This window comes from Zophobas morio, unplaced genomic scaffold (genome assembly GCF_036711695.1).
Source record: "Zophobas morio isolate AGI-343-1 ecotype UQ-CSIRO unplaced genomic scaffold, CSIRO_AGI_Zmor_V1 ptg000010l, whole genome shotgun sequence".
Classification (NCBI taxonomy): Eukaryota; Metazoa; Arthropoda; class Insecta; order Coleoptera; family Tenebrionidae; genus Zophobas; species Zophobas morio.
The window spans coordinates 7,377,482-7,401,122 of NW_026972115.1; the positions used below are offsets into that span (position 1 = coordinate 7,377,482).

A 23,641-nucleotide genomic window follows, 5' to 3' on the forward strand; every position below is an offset into this window, starting at 1 on the left:
ACGCGAAACAGAAAGAGGAGCGCCGCTAAATGGACTTAAAAGTGGAAATCTATTTCATTTCTGCTAAAGGGATGAAAGAATCCCGGAAAATCTCGCCGGGATATGACAGGAATAAACAGCTATGCAGATATCGGGGCAAAAGCTGCAGAAAGCCGCTTTCGAACCGGCTTATTTACGGCGAAAGTCGCATCCACAATCACTTTTCCAGGCCCAAGTTTCGCAATAAAAGTTTAATTGTTGGCATAAGTCGATTGGAGCGAGCTATAGTTGTCGATCGTCTGGGCAAACAGACGGAGCGAGCAAAGCTCGAGAGACCTCATAAGCGTCACAATCTCACGCTCAGCTTCATAAAGCGCGCTTTCGCACGCTCAAAAAACTGCCCAGACCCTCCACGACGAAAAACCGACAGAGATGGACTACATCGTGCGTTCTACACGCAGAGTCCGAAAGGTTGATACCGTGAGCGTATTCGGCATATTCGGAAAACGCGGATCGCGGATGCCTCTGCACCCACCTCCACCCGCTTTCGGCAGTAATGAACCCCCCCCAAACTCAACAACAATAGGGGAGATAGCAGCTAAAACCGTGTTTTCTTTTTGCACAAGCTCGCAAAAAATTCGCCAGGCCATCCGCGAGGTTAAAAATATAAAAATGCAAATTAAACTTTTTAATTAAGCCCCATTCTAACGCGTCACCACGGCAACCAATTAACAAAGTTCAAATTTAAATCTGCCGACCCGTAAATTATTTCGTATTTCATCGCATCCATAATATTTGCAGCGATGGTCGATTATGAATGATATTGCATTGCTGACTCGACAAAGCGATAAATGGTCATCTACACGAGCTAGAATTTTAGATAATTGGGGGAAACCACATTCTCAGCTCGACGATATTCATCGATGGTGTCGACTCCTCGTAGTCCGGCTGGTGGTCTTTGTCGCTCAGCTTCGGGGCATTGTCTGCGTAAAGAAAAGATGTCTGGAAACAATTTTTCCCCTTGATAGGCAATGGGATCGTATGTATTCAGCTGGAAGAGAAGCGGGGACATCTCCGACATAAAAGTAAATAAGTAAAAGTTTGAAATCCCTAGGGAGAGGTTGTTACTGGTTCGGTTGTATGGGCGGCGATGCGTTAGACGGCAACACGGAAAAAGGGTTTGCTGAAATATGAAATTCCCTCGAAGAGAAAATCAGTTAAGTATTCACGGCCCAAGAACTAAGAGCAATTGCTATTCAGCCGGTGCGACCGAAGCAGATTAGAATCGGTTAAGTCTAGTGAGAAATTTATACCCGCCGTGTTGATCGATACAGTCCAAATGGAATTTAACGAACGTACGAAAGGGGAACGCAAAAATTGAACGAGAATAGGAGGCGGCTTCGATTTTTAATAAACCCGACGAAACGGAAAAGTCGGACGAAAACGCCGCCACAAGGTGGAATTAATTATGCGGTGTCAATGTTTAGACTCGCGATTGTGCGGTTCGTGATTACGACTCTGACCGAAATATAAATTTCCGTTTACTTTGAGTAATTCGCGCCGAGAATAATTCCATCTTCCAAATTTTAATCCGGCTCGAATCAATTATGTAAATGAGGCTCACGTATCAACTAGGGGTCGACATTTTTCGGGCGAGCGCACGGAGCGAGCGACACGCGTATACAGCTCGCGGGTAGTCAATAACGTGTTGCCCGAGCCTAACGAACGTTTCATAACGCAGCAGCGCAGCAGCGTACCGTTTGATAGCGGCAATTTATCTCCCGCGTTTATTCTTCTAGCAGTAATGGAAATAACATCTCTTCTTGAATATCTATTACCTCGAGTACGAATAATTTATAGCATACCTGTAATCTACATATACATCCTGCTCCTTTTGTGAGAGGCAATATAGCACTGTTAAAGCGCAACTTACGAAGAATTATGCGGTAACATATCGTCTGTCTGGCTTATTTAGGCAGATAAGAACAAATGTTTACTGCCAGCAATACAAGAGACAAATTGCGCCCCATCATACCTGATGTTTTGAATTTTATCTTCTCGGTCAATCCGAGTTTCCTCCGCTTTCCTCCCGCGGCGCGATTTATGCCCCCTCGGGGGCATAAATCGCGCGGGGTCCGTTCATTCGATTATCGACCCGAGCCGAGTCAATTCGCAAATAAAATCCGCAAAGCTCCTATATCATAATGGTCCAGCCGGCCGGGCTTCGCACGAATCAGCCCGTCTTAACGAAATTAAACGCATTGTGGACTTTTTCTTCGTGACCTCGACTATTCCAGTTCGAAAACGTGCCTGATTTATGCCTGCATCCCGAAGGCACGAGCTTTGAAATTTTAAAGGGGCACCGTGAAAATTTCATTAGCGCGAAAGTATCCTGGCGGTCAATCGCGAATAAAATCGGCGCGGGTGCTAAATCATAAGTCGGGGGCGGCGTGACGCAAATCCCTAGAGCCCTTTACTAGGCGATGTTAATTCGGCTTCGGGAAGCAGGTGCGTTTGATCTGTCATCCGAGTAGAAAACAGCAAACACAAAGAGGATAATCAGAGATTGTCCTGAAAAACGACGCCGAGTTTCAGTTATGTGCCTGCGTCAGCGTCCATCTTCGCTATCTCCTTTACGTTACATTATCTTGTATTGTAAATAGGCGCTACAGAGATAAGACACCCTTAGGCTCTCTTATATAAAGGGTAGATAACTGGGGTCGTACGCCTTAATTGTATTGCTTCCGCTCCAAAACTATACTCGTCCTCTCCTTCTGCGCCTCGTTCGCTCTTCTTCCCGCCGGCTCCTGATTTATGGGGAATAATTGCGAAAGTGGGTCGTCGCCGCAACAAAAACTAGGTAAATGCGCCTCCGGAAGTCGGGTGAATAAATATTTGGGGACGGAGGGCGACAACGTGGGGAAAAAGCGGAAGGGAGGCGGCGTATCTGCGAAGGTCGGGTGCTAGCGGGGCGGGGGGGCCAAATTTCAAGGTCGGAGTGCGGGGGCGGATGCAAACAGAGCCTAAACACATCGAAATAGTTGGCAGGAGAGGGAACGAGAACGGCCCGCGGCCGCAGCTACAACAAGAGAAAGGAAAAAGAAAAAAAGGATTAGCGAGAGAGCACGTACAACGAAAAAACGACAGAAAAAGTCAGACAACGCTGAAAAAACTTGTATTGTCGGTGCAGCGAGAGGCTTTTTCGTTCGAGAAAATTTAATTAAAACATGAGTATAATTAGCAGTGTGGTCGGCACTCCTGTGGTCGACAACTCGCGACTAGGTGGTGTCCGAGGGTCACAATATAAGTTGTTACGATTAGGCGTCGAAGGGTGATCTGTTGTTTCCGAGAAAATGTGTTGTCCTTGTGCCGTCTCATAATTGAAAAAAAAAGAAGAAATATAATTGACAATATATTATCTTTACCCCTGTACATATCAAACAAAAAAAAAATCACTCTGGAAACGACTTTGATCACTTTTTGTCCTCATATATCTATACTTGAAGATATGCTTGTGTCATAATTGAGTTATATTTTCTCTAACTGATTTTCTTATTTTGTTCGCATCTAATGTTTTAAAATTGCCTATTATGTACCTGCTATGCATTTTCAGGAAAGCAGTTTTAACCGAAACCCCAAAAACAGCCCCGAAAACTCCGTCGAAAATCACACATCAGATTTTCAGCAGCACATTTTCCGAAATCTTGGAGCGTCATGCACCTCGCCCTCCCGTCTCCCCCAACCGCATAGCCCCCCGGTGCATCCTCCCGCATCATCTCCAGGTACGGCTTCCGCATCCCCTTGTGCGCAATTAAATTTGCATATTCAGATGCACGCTCTGTGCAGCATGTAAACACGCCGACTCTCCATTCCTCGTTCAATAATCGCTAATTCAATCAGTGTTCCCTGCGTCCGTATCTGATTAGAATTAATTAACCTGCATCGAGCATGCAAGCCCTTGCAGCCGCCGAGAAAAACCCTCAACGTAAACGGGTGTAAATCAAAGCTAAGCCCGGTCTGAATCGCAGACGACGAAGACAAATTACCCCGGCCGGTGTACGTTCGAGGAGTGCTTCCTCTTCCATCAAGCGTCCCGCCGCACGGAAACGTCTGTTTTTCACAAAAGACAATATTTTCGCGTGCTGCAGCCGCAATCGATTACGGGCGGCTGTTGACGTAACATTTGCTTAGTCCTTCGCAAACAATCAAGTGCTCGTTGGAGCACTCAATCATCCTCGGAGTGTTACTCAAAAGTCCTCGAGACAGCTGATAATTTGCAGTTGCCACTTGCCGGGGCTCGGGAACTGTTGAATGGAGCCGCCAAGAAAAACGCTTTATTCAATTTTATACGGCGCGCGGAATAACAAAATCTGGAGGGCGAGCTCGTTTTTACAGCGTGACGTCACAGATCGTGCGGTTGCACGTCACTTCAAAGTTGATGAGAACACTGTGGGGGCAGCTTATTTGTGCAAATTTTGCTAGTCCGGCTTTATTAACCGCCCACAGAGCCCGCTCCATCTCGTTAAAGCATCGCAACTATCTCAAAGCGCATACAAATTATAACAGTGTTCCATTAACCGTACAACTAATCACAGAGTTTGCGGTTTGTCGCTTTCTCTAATCGTCTCCGTTTCGTCCTTCGATTCGGACGCAAAGGACCATTTTTCTATAATTTATCGGCGTGTTTTGGAATCAGCACACGAGCGAGCAGCGGCAGGACCGTATAAAAATTTATGACCTAGACTAGTTTCTGAGCGACTGCATTTCGAGTAGTCCACGGTGGATTCTCGAATCAATCTTTTAAACTTTCCCTTAATAGGACTTCTCGGTTTCTGCTTCTAAAATATATAAAAGGAACCCTGTTTGTTGGCTCGAATAAAAATCGGGAAATCTGACTCCGATCATAAATCACAATCCTTCCAACATCGTTCGCACAACTCTACAGTTTTCTGTCGACCGCGATATTTTCTTTCTACGTTCGACAAGAGGTTGACCGCCGATCCAACTTGCATTGTTTCTTTCGAAATAAAGTGGGGTGATTTGTCGACGCTGGCGGGGGAGGATTGTTGTGTACTCTTTCCAACTTTGACTCACTGGGGTTAGTATCGATCAGGGTTATTGTTTTTTCAATTCGGGGCGGGAATTAGCTCCTCTGGGCCTCGTTCCTCTTCGACGGTAGCTGCATTAAGTGTAATGAAGAGACTGAAAAATGCGTAGTGGGGGTGTTAGTCACCCTTGATAATGATTCGGCTCGAACTTGATCGTCCGGCGTTTAATTCGCGTAAGCGGTAGTTTCGTTACCGCGTACGCGTTATCCGGCTACCGCGTACCCACAAACCCCTTCACTTTCACTCTTTCGCCTCTCCGTGACTGTATTTCTGTTTACGAAAGTCTCCTGCCACCATTATTCCCCGGTTCTTTGTCCGCGGCATATGCGTGCTCTCCCAGACTCGCGCAATAATTTCCCGTGTTCGCCAAAATGCACTTTAGCGCCCAGGATTTATTTAAAACGCGCACGGAGGATCCTTTTGTTTGGGAAAAAGTGCTCCCGGATGCAAAACCGAAACGATAATCCCGCTTGCACGCTTCCGCCCCCGGTTTTTTCGCGTGTTTTCTATTGTTTTCTGTTAATATTATTTCATATGTCGCTGTGTTCTTCTTAAGCACTCTTTGTGCGAGTGCCGCTCCCATTTCCCGCTTCCACAATAGTCGTCGTTGCGACTTTGCCAAAAAGAAAATACTCGTCATGTAATAACTCGCTCATTTCCTGTACCTTGCTGCTTAGGCCTGTAGCTCCGGCACTTCCGGTCGCCCGAACAATGGAGCAACTTTTTGACAAACGAGTTTAAATGGTTGCCTCAACGTCAGGGGCGGCGGGCATTGTCGTAAGACCCGAGTCTATTGCAAAATAGGAAAGTGGGTTTTTTTAATCAAGCGCGCGATGCGCGTCTGACGCGTATTCGTTTATAGCGTCTAATCAGGCGGCGTTCGCCGCTGGCGCCCTCAAAAATATATATTACGTTTAAGGCACCTTGAAGCACTCCATTATTTTCGTCGTAATCGCCGGCCTTAATTTAAAGTTCTAAAATAGAATAACGACCGAAACAATTTCCCAACTTTTTCGGCTTTTATGGAGTTAATTTAGACGCTTTATGTGTGTATAAAATTTTACGTCTAAATTCAGCAGCGACGGCAGGGATATACACACGCCTTTAATGCCCCTCATTTACATGTCAGAATTAAGATGCGCCACGTCTGTACATTTTGCGGCGGCATAAACATAAAAATATGACGAGTACGGCCGGAACTTGGCGGATTATTAAATATTTATCATTATCGTTGTTGTTTCAGCAAGGGGCGAGTTATCGCTTCTACGTTTCGGCTTTTTAGGGGCTCGCAGACAATAACGCGAAATGGTAACTTATTAGAAGTGCCGAAAAGGGCGTTCGCTTTAAAATTTAAATGGCGGCTGTTGAGAGAGACAATATGTTTAAAGAACGATGAAAAATGCGCCGGCTTTTCGCCTTTTACGAGGTGGGAAAAATTTTAGGAGGTCGCAGGCGGCGGGGACGGGTTCACTCGGAAATTTCACGTTATGACTTTTTATTACCGTGCCACCACTCGACGAGACACTACATAAAAGCGATATAAATATTTTTAAGACTGGCAAAGTTAATGCTGGTTTTGATAACGAAAAGCAAACCAAGACGACTGATCTTTCACCATCTTCAGGGAAAAAATTCCTTTTATATTCTGATTTAATTTTTAGTTTTTTACCTAAATGGAGACCTTAGCTTAGTTTTTTCCCTTTTAGCTTTTATCTTTTTGTACGTTTTCCATTAATTGGGTGTTGATATCCTCTTGGAAAATAAATGTATATCTAATGTGTCGATTGCTCTCGGTCTAGATGATAAGGTTTGTGCGTTATCTCCCTTAAAAATTCTAAGGTATTGCTCATCTTATCCGAGGTGGTTTCACAAGGAGGTATGTGTGTTTTTTTGTTTCTCAAAGGGATCTAGTTGTAATTTTGTTTTCAGATTAAATCTGTTTTCTGGTTCTATACAAACGTAATCTCTTAATGTAGTTCTACATCTGTTGGCCCCTCGAATCCCGCCAACTCCCACCGTGTAATAATGCAACTGTGGCATTACGTACTGAGCATTTGGCTAATGTTTGGCTTTCACGGTCCGGCGGCCCTCAAATTTTCAATTTACATTAATCCAGGCAAGTGTAAAGCCGAGCGAGAGCGGCACAAACACATCAATCGGGGCACGAGGACGGTGGCGGCGGCACTTCACCTGCCTAGAAAAGCTCTTTAGCGTCCGTTCTGTTTGCGCAAACTTGTTGACATTAACTCGGTCAGTTTACATTCGAGTGCTAATGACTTTCTTATATTACCCGATATCGCGTTACGCCGTGTTTACAAAAAGGCCGATACTTTTTCGCCGCAAACGGCCCATCCGGCGTCGTCGGCGCGCTTTTTGCGCAATTACTCACTCTTCCCCTGGAAAAAAGTGCGTTTTTCATCGCGCCTATTGTGCTAATTGCGAATTTGTTTTTTAACTGGGACCCGCGTAAAACGCTCACAGCGAATTATTAGCAATCTCCCCCAGGAATATATAATGTAATACGTAGACGAGTGCTGTTAAAAATAACGAGCTTTTTGCTCGAGAGCCCGAGCGATGAAAGAGCTAGTTTAATATAAAATATATGAGAGAACAATGCCGGCGAAACGAAGGGTGGATTGAGCTTTATCAGTCCGTAATATCGGAGGTTCTTTTTAAAATTTATGTGTTCATACGTGGAGTGCATTATTCAATTTACAAACAAAGCAGCGCAGCGACGACCGGAACGGGCATTTTTAATAAACGTGTAAATCACCATCGATTTAATTACGCCGGAGGGACGGGGGATTCCCGCGGCGAACTCCGGACGACATAACTCAGAGTTATGGAGTAAGGCTCCAAAGCCGTCGATGGGAGCACATGACGGCGACACGAGCGCACGGAACGCCCATAAAAAACGGGATAATTTGCCACCTCGCGTCTTATCGCACGGCCCGGGGCCCGGAGGACCGTCCCGGGGGAACCCACGACGCAATCACCGAATTCAACAACGTTACCATCTTCCGGACGCGAAACGTCCTTGAATAAACTTCAACCGAATCACCCAGCACAAAATAATAATAATAAATTTCAAATTCTACCTTTAGTTATCTCCAATGTAGGTGGTACCAAATAGTTTAGTTGGGAATTTGAAATATTTACACTTAAATGATTCAATAATTGTCAAAATGCCAAAATCCTGTTTTGTCATATTTGTTTGGTATAATCCTAGTATCTCAAAAGTTTTTTATTAATCTAATTCAATGCATGTAAGTACTTGGTCTTGGTACCCGTAATGACAGAAGCCTTGCCTGAATGCCGGTCATTTCCGGGTCGGTGTAGGGTCCTAATAATAAGTAAAATAATAAGTACCACGCGACTCCCCTTTCTCGCGACGCCGCCCTAATACCGTCGATAAGTGGCTGTTCGGCATGCGGCGCGCGTTTAGCCAGGAATGTGGCATATAAGGGTTGACATTCACATTTGACTCTTTTCACACCCCACAGGATCCGTGAATCCGCTCGGCCTGGGAATTGAAATCTCACTAAGGTTATTCCGCACTCCGCCGCCGTCTCGGGCGGGATTTATGCGGGGCGGAGGAGAAAAACGCCGCCGTCGTCGTCGTGCGCGTTTAAAACGACGTGCGATTGTCAGGACAATCTGTGATTATCCCGAGTCGGTGCCATTTGGGGAAATTGCCGGCCGAGCGGCACCTGAGCCTTTTACGCGATCAGAGGCCGCCCTAAACAAGATTAATAAATAAAATTCATTTTGTCCGACGACGGAAGCGTGTTTTACTGCGTTTTACGTTTACACGACGGACATGTAATCCTTTGTAACGAGATTATCTCCGGGCTGGCCGTGCCGAGTAATCGATCGTAACACATCAATTTCCAGATATCCCGGGTTCAAAGGTCGCGAGCTCTTTGTGATTTTCGCGCCCCGGTGCCCTTTTCTCGATAATTAGAAGGGAAGAAGGGGCGAAGCGAGGGGGCGGGTGCAACGTGGTGCAGCACGCACTTCCCCCATTTCGATCACGTAGTTTCTCCTTGGACAACCATCATCTTGTCGTTCCTGGCTATTGATTGCCCGGAATTATCGCACACCAACTGACAATCATAAGGAGTTTGATTATTATTCAACACTACTTGTCACCTTTCCTGTAATCAATTCAATTGTACTCTCGATCTTTGGCTCCCTAGGACTCGTCGAAGCTTTAATAATTCGTATGCTCCATGGTTCACCTTTGATATTATTAGAAAACTCAAATTCAAGTCGAAATTATGGCGCAAATACAAATCGTGCTACAAAGAGCTAAACCTTCGAATTTTTAAATTTGCCGAGCAGAGTTTAAGCGATTTCAAAAAGATTTTTATTTTCAATTCACTAATTTCACAAGATTTCAATATGTTAAGAATCATGGATAAGGATTCGATAAGATCGCTGTAACTTCGGGCGTTACTCAAGGGTCTATTTTAGGGTTCTTCTCTTAGTTGTTTTTATTAACGATGTTACCGAAACTATGAAATCAACTACTAAATCACCTCTTTTCTGGTATACCAAAATTTTCTTCTCGTTTCCATCAAGTACTCTATGTGGCAACACCCCCTATTGATGTACACAAATTCTTAGCCTTCTATTGAAACGTGCTATAATTATTATTACAGATCAGAAATCTTTATTTTTTCACATTATTATTTTTCCTCATACCATATGCATAGGTGAAAATTTGGACTAAAAGACCAAGGAACTTAATGGTATGAACGAGAAGTCGCTATCTTGACCCATTTTGAAATGGTGAACCCCTAAACTCGAAAATCATATTTTGAGACACAAATTCAAACGGAATTTGATTGAAATCAAAATATTATTGAACAACTTTTGGCAGAAATGTAGTCTACAATGAACAGTTAAGCTGGAAACGCAATTTCAGACAAATCTGAAGAGTTTTTAATTTTTTCAGCCTATTTTATAGGTACCATACCTTCTATCGCAAAAATTTTGAATTTGGATCATTTCAATTTCTTTCAATTAATTAGGCACTCAGCTTTCTGAAAATTGGTCTCTTTACTAAATCGAACCTCCTAAATACGAATTTGGCTTCAGAATTTACCTGCGGATCTTCCTGAATTTTTTTGACTTTTTTCTATGACGCTACCTATAGAAAAAATGAAATCGTCCAAATTATCGCTCTCTCAGGCCCGAGTAATTGACTTTCTGACCCAAGAAATGAGTTCTTGAACTAAAAAACTCCAACCGATCGAATGGTATGAACGAGAAGTCGCTATCTTGACCCACTTTGAAATGGTGAACCCCTAAACTCGAAAATCATATTTTGAGACACAAATTCAAACGGAATTTGATTGAAATCAAAATAATATTGAACAACTTTTGGCAGAAATGTAGTCTACAATGAACAGTTAAGCTGGAAACGCAATTTCAGACAAATCTGAAGAGTTTAATTTTTTCAGCCTATTTTATACCATACCTTCTATCGCAAAAATTTTGAATTTGGATCATTTCAATTTCTTTCGATTAATTAGGCACTCAGCTTTATGAAAATTGGTCACTTTACTAAATCGAACCTCCTAAATACGAATTTAGCTTCAGAATTTACCTGCGGATCTTCCTGAATTTTTTTGAATTTTTTCTATGACGCTACCTATAGAAAAAATGAAATCGTCCAAATTATCGCTCTCTCAGGCCCGAGTAATTGACTTTCTGACCCAAGAGATGAGTTCTTGAACTAAAAAACTCCAACCAATCGAATGGTATGAACGAGAAGTCGCTATCTTGACCCACTTTGAAATGGTGAACCCCTAAACTCGAAAATCATATTTTGAGACAAAAATTCAAACCGAATTAGATTGAAATCAAATTAATATTGAACAACTGATGGTAGAAATGTAGTTTTCAATGAACAATTAAGCTAGAAACTCAATTTCAGACAGATCTGAAGAGTTTGATATTTTCAGCCTATTTTGCACCGCACTTGTATGGCGAAAATTTCGAATTTCGATTATTTCAATTTCTTTCGATTAATTATGCTCTCAACTCTCTGAAAATTGGTCTCTTTACTAAATCGAACCTTCTAAATACGAATTCGAGTTCAGAATTTACCAACAGATCTTCCCGATTTTTTTAAATTTTTTCTATGACGCGACCTATAAAAAAAAGAAGATCGTTCAATCGAAAAACTGATCTCCCAACCTAATAAGTTAGTTTTTGGACTAAAAAACTCCAAGGAATCGAATGGTAGAAACGAGAAGTCGGTATCCTGACCTATTTTGAAATGGTGAACTCATAAACTCGAAAATCATATTTTGAGGTACAAATTCAATCCGAATTCGATTGAAATCAAATTAGCATTGAACAATTGATGGTAGAAATGTAGTCTATAATGAACAGTTAAGCTAGAACCTCAATTTCGGACAGATCTGAAAAGGTTGATTTTTCAGCCTATTTTGTACCATGGACCATTTCAATTTTTTTCCGTTAATTAGGCACTTAGCTTTATGAAAATTGGTCTCTTTACTAAATCGAACCCCCTGAATATGAATTCGGATTCAGAACTTACCTACGGATCTTCCTGAATTGTTTTGATCTTTTCTATGACTCTACAAAAAAAAAAAAATGAGGTCGTCCAATTTATCGGTCTCTCAGGCCCGAAAAGCTGACTTTCCCGACCCAAGAAATCAGTTCTTGGACTAAAAAACTCCAAGGAATTCAGTGGGATAAACGGAAAGTCGGTATCTTCGACCGTTTTGAACTGGTAAAGCCGTAATCTGGAAAATTATTCTTTGAAATGGAAATTCAAACCGAATCTAGGGTGTGCAGTAATAGACTAGTTGGTTATTGTTGGGATGAAAACAAAACCTGTTGTCTGCCGTATTTAATAACAATAATAATCTTGGTCGAAGGATTTTTTGGCCGGGTTCAAAGGTCGCGTTTTCTTTGTAATTTTTGCGCCCCGCCGCTCCCGCCGCTGACAAAGTCATCTCCCTTTTGCCGCTAATTAGAAGCGATGCGGACATAATTCAAGGGGAGATGTGCATTTCGCGCCGGAATGGCCAGCTGACGAAAGGAAGGGTCGAGAGAAAAGGGAAAAACAATTAAAAAAGCCCTGAGCATTATGCAAATAACTAAGTACACGAGTTAGGTAACTAGAGAGGGCAATGTTTATAGGAGGCACAGCTGTTCTCTCCCACCGTACTAATGCAGTCCTCCCTTAAAGCTGCTTAAAGCTTGTATTAACCGAGCTCATGTATTATTCGGAAGCTCTTAAATGCGTAGGCGGCAACTCTTAAGAGCAGTTTGTGATTACACACTATGTAAGAACGGTAATTGAAGAGATATTTGTTGCAAGTTTGCTCGGCAACTTGCTACTTATTAATTATTAGGGCGCAGACATGATCCGCAGAAATGCCGACGCTGACGACTCGAGTGCCAAAATCAAGCGGAAAGCCCCCGACCGCGGATGGCCAGTCTTTGCGCGAAATTAAAATTTAAACCCCGAGAAAAAGCAACCTCGCACAGCGAGACGTCACTGATGTATGTTTCCTATCAGGGTAAATAAGCACAGTTATCGATTCCGGCAGCTGGTGTGCGAGTCTCAGATGCAAGCATGGTCTCAGATGGCCGAGAAAATGGGAATAATGGTGTAGTCGGTCAACATCGTAAACTGCTTCTTAAGCAGCTGATTGGTTGCTACTCGCCCTCCACGAAAGTTTGTTTTCTTTTAATGGGAAAAATAAATGGAACGTTATATATTTTTTTGGCGCTCGACTCGATCCTGGCGACTTCGCCAAATGTATTACTAATCAAATTAAAGAAATCCATCCGGTTTTTTCCTCTCGGCTGAATGGAGACCGGTAATTCGGTCGGGAAGGGACGGCGTTGTGATACAAGCTCAATTAAATTAAATTAATTCCTCGATTAATCGCGAGCGAAACGGGAAAAGTGGAGAGCTCCGGAAGAGGACCGAACAAGTTAAAAGCTCATAAATTGTCACATTTGTGCGAGGAGGGTCGGATAAAATATAGACGCTTTTGTATTGGATCAAGGAACGCGCAAATGGGCGCCGCGGGCCCGGAATTTCCGGACCTTGAAACGGTGCCGGGCACCGGAACGAGCACAGTCTGGTGCTCCGAAGCGACTCACGTAAAAGTGGTATGAGTGTGAACAAGTACACCCACAAAGAATTATTCGATAGTGTCTGTCAAATAACTAGCTTCTATGGAAGCAGTACCCACGTTTAGTTCTTGTAGAGACGAAATCCATAAAGTTTGGGATCAGGTACCTAAACGTTCTAATCCCTCTGGTTCTACCACGAAAACTGAGCAGCGTACAGTTTTGACCCAGTTCTTTTTTTCCTTAAAATTTCGCATTCTTCAAACAATACAGCGCACGTCCCTCCCCGTTCCCCCTCCACCCCTAATAACCCTTTTTTGGTAAAAAGCCTGCAACGCTTTTCGACGCTCGCTCGCCTCTTCCTTTTAATCCAGCGGATTGATTTTATAATGGGGCAATTCGAGTTTGTTGTTTTCATTCAGACCTCCACTAAACACAACGAATTGCTAGATTATCCCTGTTTATAGCCTCGAAACGGCGTGTTAATTGTGATAGGTGAGTCTTCTTCAGGACGTAATTGTATAGCAACGCCAAGAGTGGAGTATCAAAGAGCAAATTACACGAAAGCACTGAAGAAGGCATATCTGTTGCGATCGCGCCCCCACTCGGTAATTGGACACATGAAGTCTCAAACCCGACGATCGAGTCGTACTCAGAAACAGATGTTAACCTCAGTAAGTATCGCCCGACTTTTCTTCGTACTTTTGTTACGCCAAATCAATAGCGCCGTGCCCATTTATCCTGCAACTTGTACTTCGAGGAGTTTTGTTCCTGCCGTTAGCCATCCTGGAGTTGATTCGGTGAATTTCCATTCCGTTCGTTTTAGGCGGCATTGTCGGGATTATCCTCCCACGTGTGCAAATGTCACCGAATCAAACTTCTCGCCCCCACGGGAGCACCCTCCAGAGGATATTAATCAAGGAAACTTACCGCATTGACAGCTGTCATGTCCTTAGGTGCCGGTTCAGACTCTGCTAGGCTGTCGCTCTGGAACAAAATGATCGAATTAGGTATTTATTACGTAGGGGACACCAGGGGAAGAGGCTGCGACCATTTGGTACGGCGAACGTGTGGAAAGTTCTCGTCTAAACAATCGCCGTTATTTTTATTGCCCGGAACATTTCAGACACACAACTTTCGAACTGCTGAACTTTTATATTGTTACGGTTTCAGCTATTGACTCGCGATATAGTGGCCCGAAAACAGGTCTGCGCTAGCGGAGCTCGCGCAGCGAGCGAGACGTTCTGGCAAACTTTCCAGAGCATGCGATCTGGAAATTAATTTCCAGTCGCGTACCTGCGTTCCAATTAAATCAGACGGCGTTCACAAGCCAAATTAATATTTAGAATACATCTTAAATATGGTAATAAATACTACTTTATGGATGCTGGGGTGCGTCGAAGCTTTTTCTCGTGTCGCGTCTTCCTTATTTAACTTGGACGATTTTAATACGAGTGTTAATCAAGCCCCATGCATTTAAATTAAATCTCTGTCGCAATTAACCTGTTTGAATGATGAATAAGCCGCGGAGGGTTGAATTTCGCGCCCTTATTCTGGTCACGAACAGCCGGAATCTTGTCGGATTTTTTCCCTCTCTAGCGAGGGGAGAAGCAAATTTTTACACAAAGTTTTCAATTGGATTTGGTTTCGCCACGGGCCTATTTTCAGTATTGCAAAAGTGATTCCGCGAGCACGTAAACGAATTTGGTTTAAGAGTGCCGAAATGGGACGAGGGAGTTTCATAAAATCGGGTTGCCAGGGACGCCGACGACTTCATTATGCTCGAAACCGACGTCTTCGCCCGGGAGGACGGCAGACGGTTTTTTATAATTTAATTAAAACGTTACGGCCTACACGTGATCATTCATCGTTATTCCACTAGCGGGCGGGGTTTAGGCTTGTTGGCCCTTTTCGAGGGCTCTACGTGGAAGCCCGCCGGCGGGAAAAACAATTATTCTCTGGAATTATTACGAAGCGCCTTTGTTTAAACATCGCGTTGGCTTTTTTGCCCTTGTTGTTGTTGTTGTTTAAATATGTTGCGCCGGAGGGCGACGAATAAATGTACATTAATTAGGACTCTTATCGTAATTACCGAAACTTCCATCTGTTCGTCGAAGAAAAAATCCTGACGGAAGCCGGTTCGGACGCAAACTGCGGCGTCGGTGGATCTTTAATAAAGAACGATTTTTTTTTCGACGGGTGGTGTGGGCATTGCGTGTCCTCGAAGCAACCCTTCGTCCACATAACATATTTATGTCGGCATTACCCTCCCCGCGAAGACAATTTCTAGTCCATAACGGCTAAACGCCGCCATCAATAATTCGTTCGGAAAACAAGTCTTGAAGGTTAATGCGCCATCCTGATTGCCGCGGAAGCGCCGGTCAAACGAGCTGTCATTTATTTTTGGTCAACATGTCAGTCACGGCTCGTTTGTACTCCAGAAATTGTTTCAATAGCCCCCTCCTTAATTACACACAACACTTCAATAATACAGCGTGGGGCTGCCATTACCCAATCGATACGACAATTTTCCAAATTGCTGCGTTCGACCGAATCTGGGCAGGACGTGGACGGTGCTAGCGTTGTCGCAGCGGCCGGCCGAGGGTCAACTTGATCAAGTCCACAAGAAACACTGCAATTGTTAAAAAAATAAGTCTATAGAGACATAGTTCGCCCCTTCTTCTTTCAAAATCGCGCAAAACTGTTAAGGTGCAGTGCGTGATAAGCCCGCAATTAGTTTTTTCCGCGAACGCTGCTTCCTATCGATTCTTACGGGTGCCCTTAGCGTCTGTGGAGGAGATACGTTTGTCTGACTTTCCCCGCCAAAGTTGATTAACGCGCCCGCGAGAACACCTCCCCGAGATCAAAAGAGGCGCTCGAAATTTCGTTTTTGCGGCCCCCGGACGCCCTGAAAGCGGCATTAATTAATTCGAAACGTGTCGTCATAAATAGAAATATGGAGCTATGCTCCTCAACAGCGCCGGCCTTTGCTTCGTTTTGCTGCAGTCCACTTCATTAGCGGCCTTTTAATAAAATTAAAAATATTTCGGGCACAAACCGTCCGATAAAAAGCCTTTGATCCGACGCAAACTATTCGCCGGCGGAATTTCTGAATTGCGACTTAATGGTCATCCGAGCGACCCAATTAGGTCCTGTGTTACGTTTGGTTTTGCATTTCGTTCTCTCTATGCAAATGGACTCCTACGCCATATTGATCGGTGACGTCACTTGAGCGCCATTTAACGCGACTCGCACTGTACTCGTTACTCGTGGAAATTATTCCCGAACGTGGGAGCGCGTTTTTAAACAAGGACGGCCACTTTACGGGGGCAATTTGTAAGATGTCGGCGAACACGGGCTAAAACAATAGTTTCATAAAGAGCAGTGCGCGTTATGGCGGAATTTACGGCAAGTGCGGCCGCTGTAAAAACGTCATAAAGAGCGAAGCGACGACCTAAAACAAATCGGACCGAGCCGGTATTAGTGCCCATGAAAAGAGAGTACCGCCGGCGGAACGACGCGTTATTTCGGGCAAAAAATGTGCGGGGTAGTGATTTAGACGGCGCTTCCTAAAGCTACAAACGGGATTTAGTTACAAATTTTCAAGAATTTTTTGCCATTTAATACAACAAATAAATGTTGTTATTATTACTATTACTTCCTGGCTGTAGCTTACCTAAGGAAATTTTGTAATCGAGTCCGGACGACTGGCTGCCATATGTTCGAATTACTATTAGACCGATTGTTGTCAAATCCGCGTTCAATTTCCACCCTAGACATCCAGATTTTTAGGAAAAAAAATCAAAATTGTGTAACATTTGGCTATTTTATTCTGGACAATTTTTTGATATCACAATTTTTCTTTTTTTCGTTTTTTTAGCATTCTAATTTTTCCATTTTTCATGTTTCGGTTTCATTATTTTTCGTTTTTTCAACTTAAATTTTTTCAATTTTTCAATTTCTCTATTTCCAAATTTTTCAATTTTTCACTTCTTCACATTTCGATTTGCAATTTTTCGATATTACAATTTTTCGTTTTTCGAGTTCTCAGTTTTCCAGTTTTTAATTTTTCGATTTTTCAATTTTTCGTTTCCTCAATGTTTCCAGATCTTGATTTTTATTTCCCATTTTCTCCCATTTTTGATATTACAATGTTCCGTTTTTTCATGTCCTTTATTGTTTCGTGTTTCTTTCGGTTTCATAATTTCTCGTTTAGTCAATTTTTCAAATTTTCAATTCCTCCATTTTCCAATTTTGAAATTTTTCAATTTTGAAATTTTTGGATTCTTCAATTATCCGATTTTCCGATTTCCTTAATTTTCAATATTTTCTCTTTACAACAGATACTTCATTTTTTCAATTTTTAAATTTCCCGATATTCAATCTTTCGATTTTTTTTTTCGTTTCTTCAATTCTTCTTCAGGCTTTTGATTTCCAATTTTTTAATTTTTTAATTTTATAATTTTGCAATTTTTCCATATTTTTTAATTCGTAAAACTGAAAAAGCGAAAAATTAAAAAAAAACGGAAAAAATTGAAAAATCGGATGACTGAAAAAACGAGAAATAAAAAGTGGAAAAAATTGGATAAATTGCAAATCGAAGAACCAAACAAACGAAACACTGATACATTGAAAAACTAAAAATCGAGAAACTAAAAAAGATAAAACGAATCGAATGAAAAAATTGGAAAACCCAAAAACTGTAAAATCGGAAAAATATGGAATATGGAACTGTAAAATCGAAAAACTGTAACATTCGAAGACTGAAACATTGACAAATGAAATACATATTGAGAAATTCAAAATTAAAAATCCGAAAAATTGATAAAATCGAATAAATGAAAAATGAAAAAATTCTAAAATCGTAAAATTGAAAAGGTGAAAAACTTTGAAAATTATAATTATTGTTACAATTTAAAATGAAAACTAGAAAAATTGCAAATCGAAGAATTGAAAAATCCAATAATTGAAAAATTTTACGTTGAAACAAAACACAATTACAAAGGCGGAGCACTAAAAGACGAGAAATTGACAAAATAAAGAAAACAAAAATCTGAAATGAAAAATCTAAAATTGAGTCAGCGAAAAATTAAAATATGTAGGTAAAAGCTCAACCCGAAAAACTGCAAATCGAAGAACTGAAAAATTCAACAATTGAAAAATTTTACGTTGAAAAAAAAATCAGAAGATTGAAAAATTGCAAACCGAAAACCTGAAGAAACGAAAAGTTGAAAAATTAAAAAATCGAAACTTGAAACAACGAAAAAATAAAATATCTAAAAGATGAAAAAGAGAAAAATTGCAAATCCAAGAATTGAAAAATCCAAAAATTGAAACATTTTACGTTGAAACAAAGAAACATATGGGGTATTCCATACCAAATCGACCACTTTTTAACCCGACCCCTTTTGATATGCCTGAAAGTTTTTCTTCCTTTTCTATCCTATAAAAGACGTTTCTCAGAATTTTTTCAATTTTTTTTACCTGACTCATTTTTTTTTGAACTGCTAGAACTTTTTCAAAAATTAACCGTTTGGGACCGTTTTTTTTTCAAAATTTTTGTTTTTAAATATACTTTTCGGAAAAAAATATACCAAAATTTTTAAAGTTCATCTTATAAGAAATTTTTCAGTTTTTTGAGAAAAACCATCAAATTTTCGAAGTTCGCCATTTTTTTTTTTTTTTTTTTTCTCATAAAAAACTTCAATCAATTCTCCAATTATCCCCACTAATCCCGGAGTGGGCCGATTCTTTTTTCTATTTTTTTTATTTAATTGAAAAAAAAATCTTTTCATTTTCAATAGTAAACAATTTTTTTTTTTATCTATATATAATGACAATAATCTTTAATTCAATACTAAAACGCACTGAAGATTTATAGGTTATGTTCTAACTGTCAATTTAAGACAACCATATAGATTTATGGATTAGAACATACTTGCGTGTATCGAATAAACTGGCTATAGGTAAGTCTGTAATTGTCATACCCTAGTTTATCGATCCGATTGACGTATTAAGATTTGAATCTCAGTCATATTAATCGTAGATTAAGATTATAAATAAAAAATATATTACCTAAAAATCTTTTAATTTTATTTCTTTTATAATATAAATAATATAAATGAAAAAAAATTTTTTTTTTCTTTTGAAAATAAACAATTTTTTTTTTCAATTAAATAAAAAAAATAGAAAAAAGAATCGGCCCACTCCGGGATTAGTGGGGATAATTGGAGAATTGATTGAAGTTTTTTATGAGAAAAAAAAAATAAAAAATAAAAAATGGCGAACTTCGAAAATTTGATGGTTTTTCTCAAAAAACTGAAAAATTTCTTATAAGATGAACTTTAAAAATTTTGGTGTATTTTTTTCCGAAAAGTACATTTAAAAACAAAAATTTTGAAAAAAAAACGGTCCCAAACGGTCAATTTTTGAAAAAGTTCTAGCAGTTCAAAAAAAATGAGCGGTTTTTTTCAAAAATTCATAACTTTTTTTGAGTCGGGTAAAAAAAATTGAAAAAATTCTGAGAAACGTCTTTTATAGGATAGAAAAGGAAGAAAAACTTTCAGGCATATCAAAAGGGGTCGGGTTAAAAAGTGGTCGATTTGGTATGGAATACCCCATCTGGATTCTGGATTCTGGATTCTTAATTTATGGGGGCTGACCGTGGCCAGCCGGCACTTAGGCCTCGCCTTTGGGCCCATTGTACCTTCCCCAAGTCCATATCAGGGTGTTTTCCCGCTCCTCTACTCGTCAAGCCACCCAACTGCTTGAATGTACTTGAGTAATGCAGAGGGTGGAAACTCCCTGATATTTGCCATACTAGGCCAGATGTCCCCTAGTATGGATTCCCTGTAGGAGGCTAGGGCTGGACACTCACGAAGAATGTGCTCAGCTGTTTCCTCTTCTTCATTGCATCCACGACAGATTGGGTCTGTTACCACCCCTATCGTATATAGATGTTTGTTAAACTGGTAATGTCCCGTAAGGAATCCTACCAGTTTACGCAGTTTGTCCCTTGAAAGTGAGAGATAAAATTTCGTCAACTTACGGTCTGGTGTCGCCATACAAGCTCTACTATGCCGACAGCTGCTCAACTTCACCCATATCTGCTCATGGCGTCTCTGGGTATATTGCTTTACGAGTTCGTTCGAGAGGGCGACCGAAGGAATGGAATACCCCATATGTAATATCAGAATCTCGAAAAACCGAAAAATTGAAAAAATTAAGAAAACAAAAAACCGAAACGAAAAATTGCAAACCGAAAAAGTGAAGAAATGAAAAATTGAAGAACTGAAAAATGATAACTCGACGAGTTAATATATCGTAGAATTGAAAAAAAAATGAAAAATTGGAAATCGAAAAATTGAAGAAATGAAAAATTAAAAATCGAATAAAAATTGCAAACTCGAGAAATGTTAAATCGAAAAAGTTGGAAAATTGAAAAACTGAAAAATTTAAACTTGAAAAGTCGAGAAATTGAGGAAAGTTCAGTCGAAATAACCTTCGACCAATTTTTCTAAATAGTTATACGTTTATTGGTGTTTTAGTGGCGTCCTCAGGCGCGAGGCGCTGCAGATCCGTATCGCGAAAATATTTAATTCACGCAAACAGAAACCTTCGTCTAGGTCAACAACGTAAAAATAAGGTCTCGTTATTCCCCCTCGCCCCCCGCCGGGTCAGGTGCGTTATTCCGGCCCCCCGGAATCGCGCCGAATTGCTCTCATTATCGCTCGCGCACAACCTCTGATTCTGACAAGTTCTTTGTCAAGTCCCAATTTAAAAAAATCCCTCGCGGATTTCAGCGTTGTCGTAACGCCGCTTGCGTGACCCGCCGTGTTTGCATACGTATTACCATAACGCGAAATGCTTTTTCCCCGCCGCCAATGTGTTGGCGGGTTTATCGCTTCGGCACCTTGTTCTTTGTACACCTTCGCAGGCATGTCTCTTCGTGTTGCGTAGCGACCACAGCTCAATCGGCTTATCGGCCTTGCACACGCTTCAAAAGTACCAACTTCTCGCCCCACGACAACCTTTCTGATACCCCTAAAGATAAATCCATTGTTGCCGTTCCCGTCGGGCCATCTTTGTTTTATCGATCACGGGTGCGTTGGAATTTGCGTGGGTAATGTGGCGGGGGAGGCGGCGGGGGGCGGGGGCACGCGTGTCCTGCAGGGTCAGAGAGGGTTCCCCACGTGGAACGAGCGCACTTGGGGCCCCCGCGATGATGAAAGCCGGTAAAGGGTGCAGAATCGACAAGTTTCGGTGCCTATTGGAGATAATCGTCAGAGGCAAAAATATGCATATTTAACGTATGCAATAATCGGTATAATCAATAAATCGCCAGATGTTAACGTTCCCGTTTTCGGTGACGCCGCGTTCTGCAGGCGGGGCGCATTTAAAATCGCAACTTTAATGCGGTAATGGAGTGGAGTGCTTATAACTGTTGCTTCAGTTGACTGTCATATTTCATCTAATCCTATTTATACTGTATAATGCTGCGGAATTTATTTTGCTGAATTTGGCTGAAAGCAAGTTTCGTACAGTAATGATGTTCATACATTAGTTCAAAACTTTGCGAAAATAGGGTAACTAAAATTCCCTAATAGCTACTGAAAGTTTATAGAGGAAATGTTTGAGTCGCTGCTGCGTTGCTTGTATGACATCAGTCGATAAAATCACTACATGTAATAAAGTTCTGTGGGTGGTTACACCGTCCAATTAATTCTTACTTTGAAAGAAACTTTCTATAGACTTATTTTTGGTAGAGAGGATGCATTCGCTGCAGCGTTTTCAATGGAACGCTGACGTCACGAGAGGTCGGAGCTGTTTAGCTTGAAGGAAGAGGACATTTGTTCATTTTCAGGTCTTATTAGCGTCAACTGTGCGCGGCGGTTATAAATAATTGGCACAGATTTGGCGCGGGTTGCAACAGAAGTCGAATGTTGAGTATGATGGAGGTGATTGTAGTGTGGCTAGAGATAGCTCGCTGTGCTCGCTACGGCAATAAAAATGGAAATGTTGTGATCGAGTTATCCTTGGAATTGAATCCGTACGTCATCCAAATATTAATACGAATGACTAAATTTACATTTCAAATTGTACTATCAAATGGTAAAACGCTCACCAAAATTTGTCACCAACAATGAAATGACGTAATCTCCAAATTTTACAATAGTAGATGTAATTTAAATTTTATGTCCTCCGTTTACGGTTTATGAATCCGTGTTGAATTTTTTACCTTAGACGTTAAGATTTTTGAAAACAAATCAACAACGTTGTTAGTTATTGGAAGCATGTTAACTGGTTAGTCAAAATTTATCCGTTCATGCCCCCAGGAATTGATGATGTCATTTTACAATTTTGTCGAATAAATGTTAATTAAATGTTAAAAAGTAACACAGTCCTGAACCTGTGGTTGATAAATACGCTATTGAGATTTTTCGGCTTTTCCATTTCTCTATTTTTCGACTTTAGATGTTTCAATTTTTCTTTATTTCAATTTTGAGCTTTTTTAATTTTTGTATTCTTCAAATTTTCAATTTCTCGATTTTTAAATATTTCAATTTGTCAAATTTTGACGTTTCTAAATTTTCCGGTTTTTTTTATTTTCCGATTTCTCGACTTCCCAAAGTTTCGATTTTTCACTTCAATTCTTCTATTTTTCAGGGTTTTGATTTTCCAATTTTTCGATTTTTTAAGCTTACGATTTTTCGACTTTGCTGTTTTAGTTTTTCGTTTTTTCAATTTTCCAATTTTCCAATTTTTCAATTTCTCAATATTTTGAATATTCCTTGCAGTTTTGAGATTTTTCAATATTTGGATTTTTCGACTTTTCAATTTTTGGGTTCCTGGATTTTTGGATTCCTGGATTTTTGGAGTCCTGAATTTTTTTATTTTTCAATTTATTTTTCAGTTTTTAAAATTCTAAGTTTTTCGATTTCTCGAATTTTCTGTTCTTCATTTCAATTTTTCTATTTTCCGAATTTTTAAATTTTCAATTTTCCAATTTTTCTTTTTTAAAATTTTTCTATTTTTAAATATTTCAATGTATCGAATTCAGATGTTTCGATATTTTGATTGTTCAGTTTCTCGATTCATCAATTTCTCAATTTTTAACATTTCTACAGGGCTTTCGACTCCTCAATTTCTCGATCTTCTGATTTTTTGATTTCCCGATTTTTCGTTTTTTTAATTTTGGGCTTTTCAATTTTTCGACTTTCCAACTTTTCGATGTTTCGATTTTTCAGTTACTTGATTATTCAATTTTTCGATTTTTTAAATTCTGGGTTTCGATTTCTCGACTTGTCAGTTTTTCAGTTTTTCGATTTTTAAATTTTAGATTTTCGAATTTTAATTTTTTATTTTTTGATGTATGAATTTCTAGATGTTTCAATTTTGCGATATTTTAATTGTTCATTGTTTTAAAT

The 23,641-nt window shown here is 40.6% G+C and overlaps 1 protein-coding gene across 1 annotated transcript in view; it reads right to left on the reverse strand.

Moving 5' to 3' along the window:
* Positions 1–23,641, reverse strand: part of LOC135126060 (uncharacterized) — a 150,794-nt gene that overhangs the window by 88,780 nt on the left and 38,373 nt on the right. Inside the window, exon 4 of the mRNA XM_064051850.1 lies at positions 14,145–14,201. Within this exon, the coding sequence (XP_063907920.1) occupies positions 14,145–14,201 (57 nt within the window). The remainder of the gene's footprint in view (positions 1–14,144; positions 14,202–23,641) is intronic.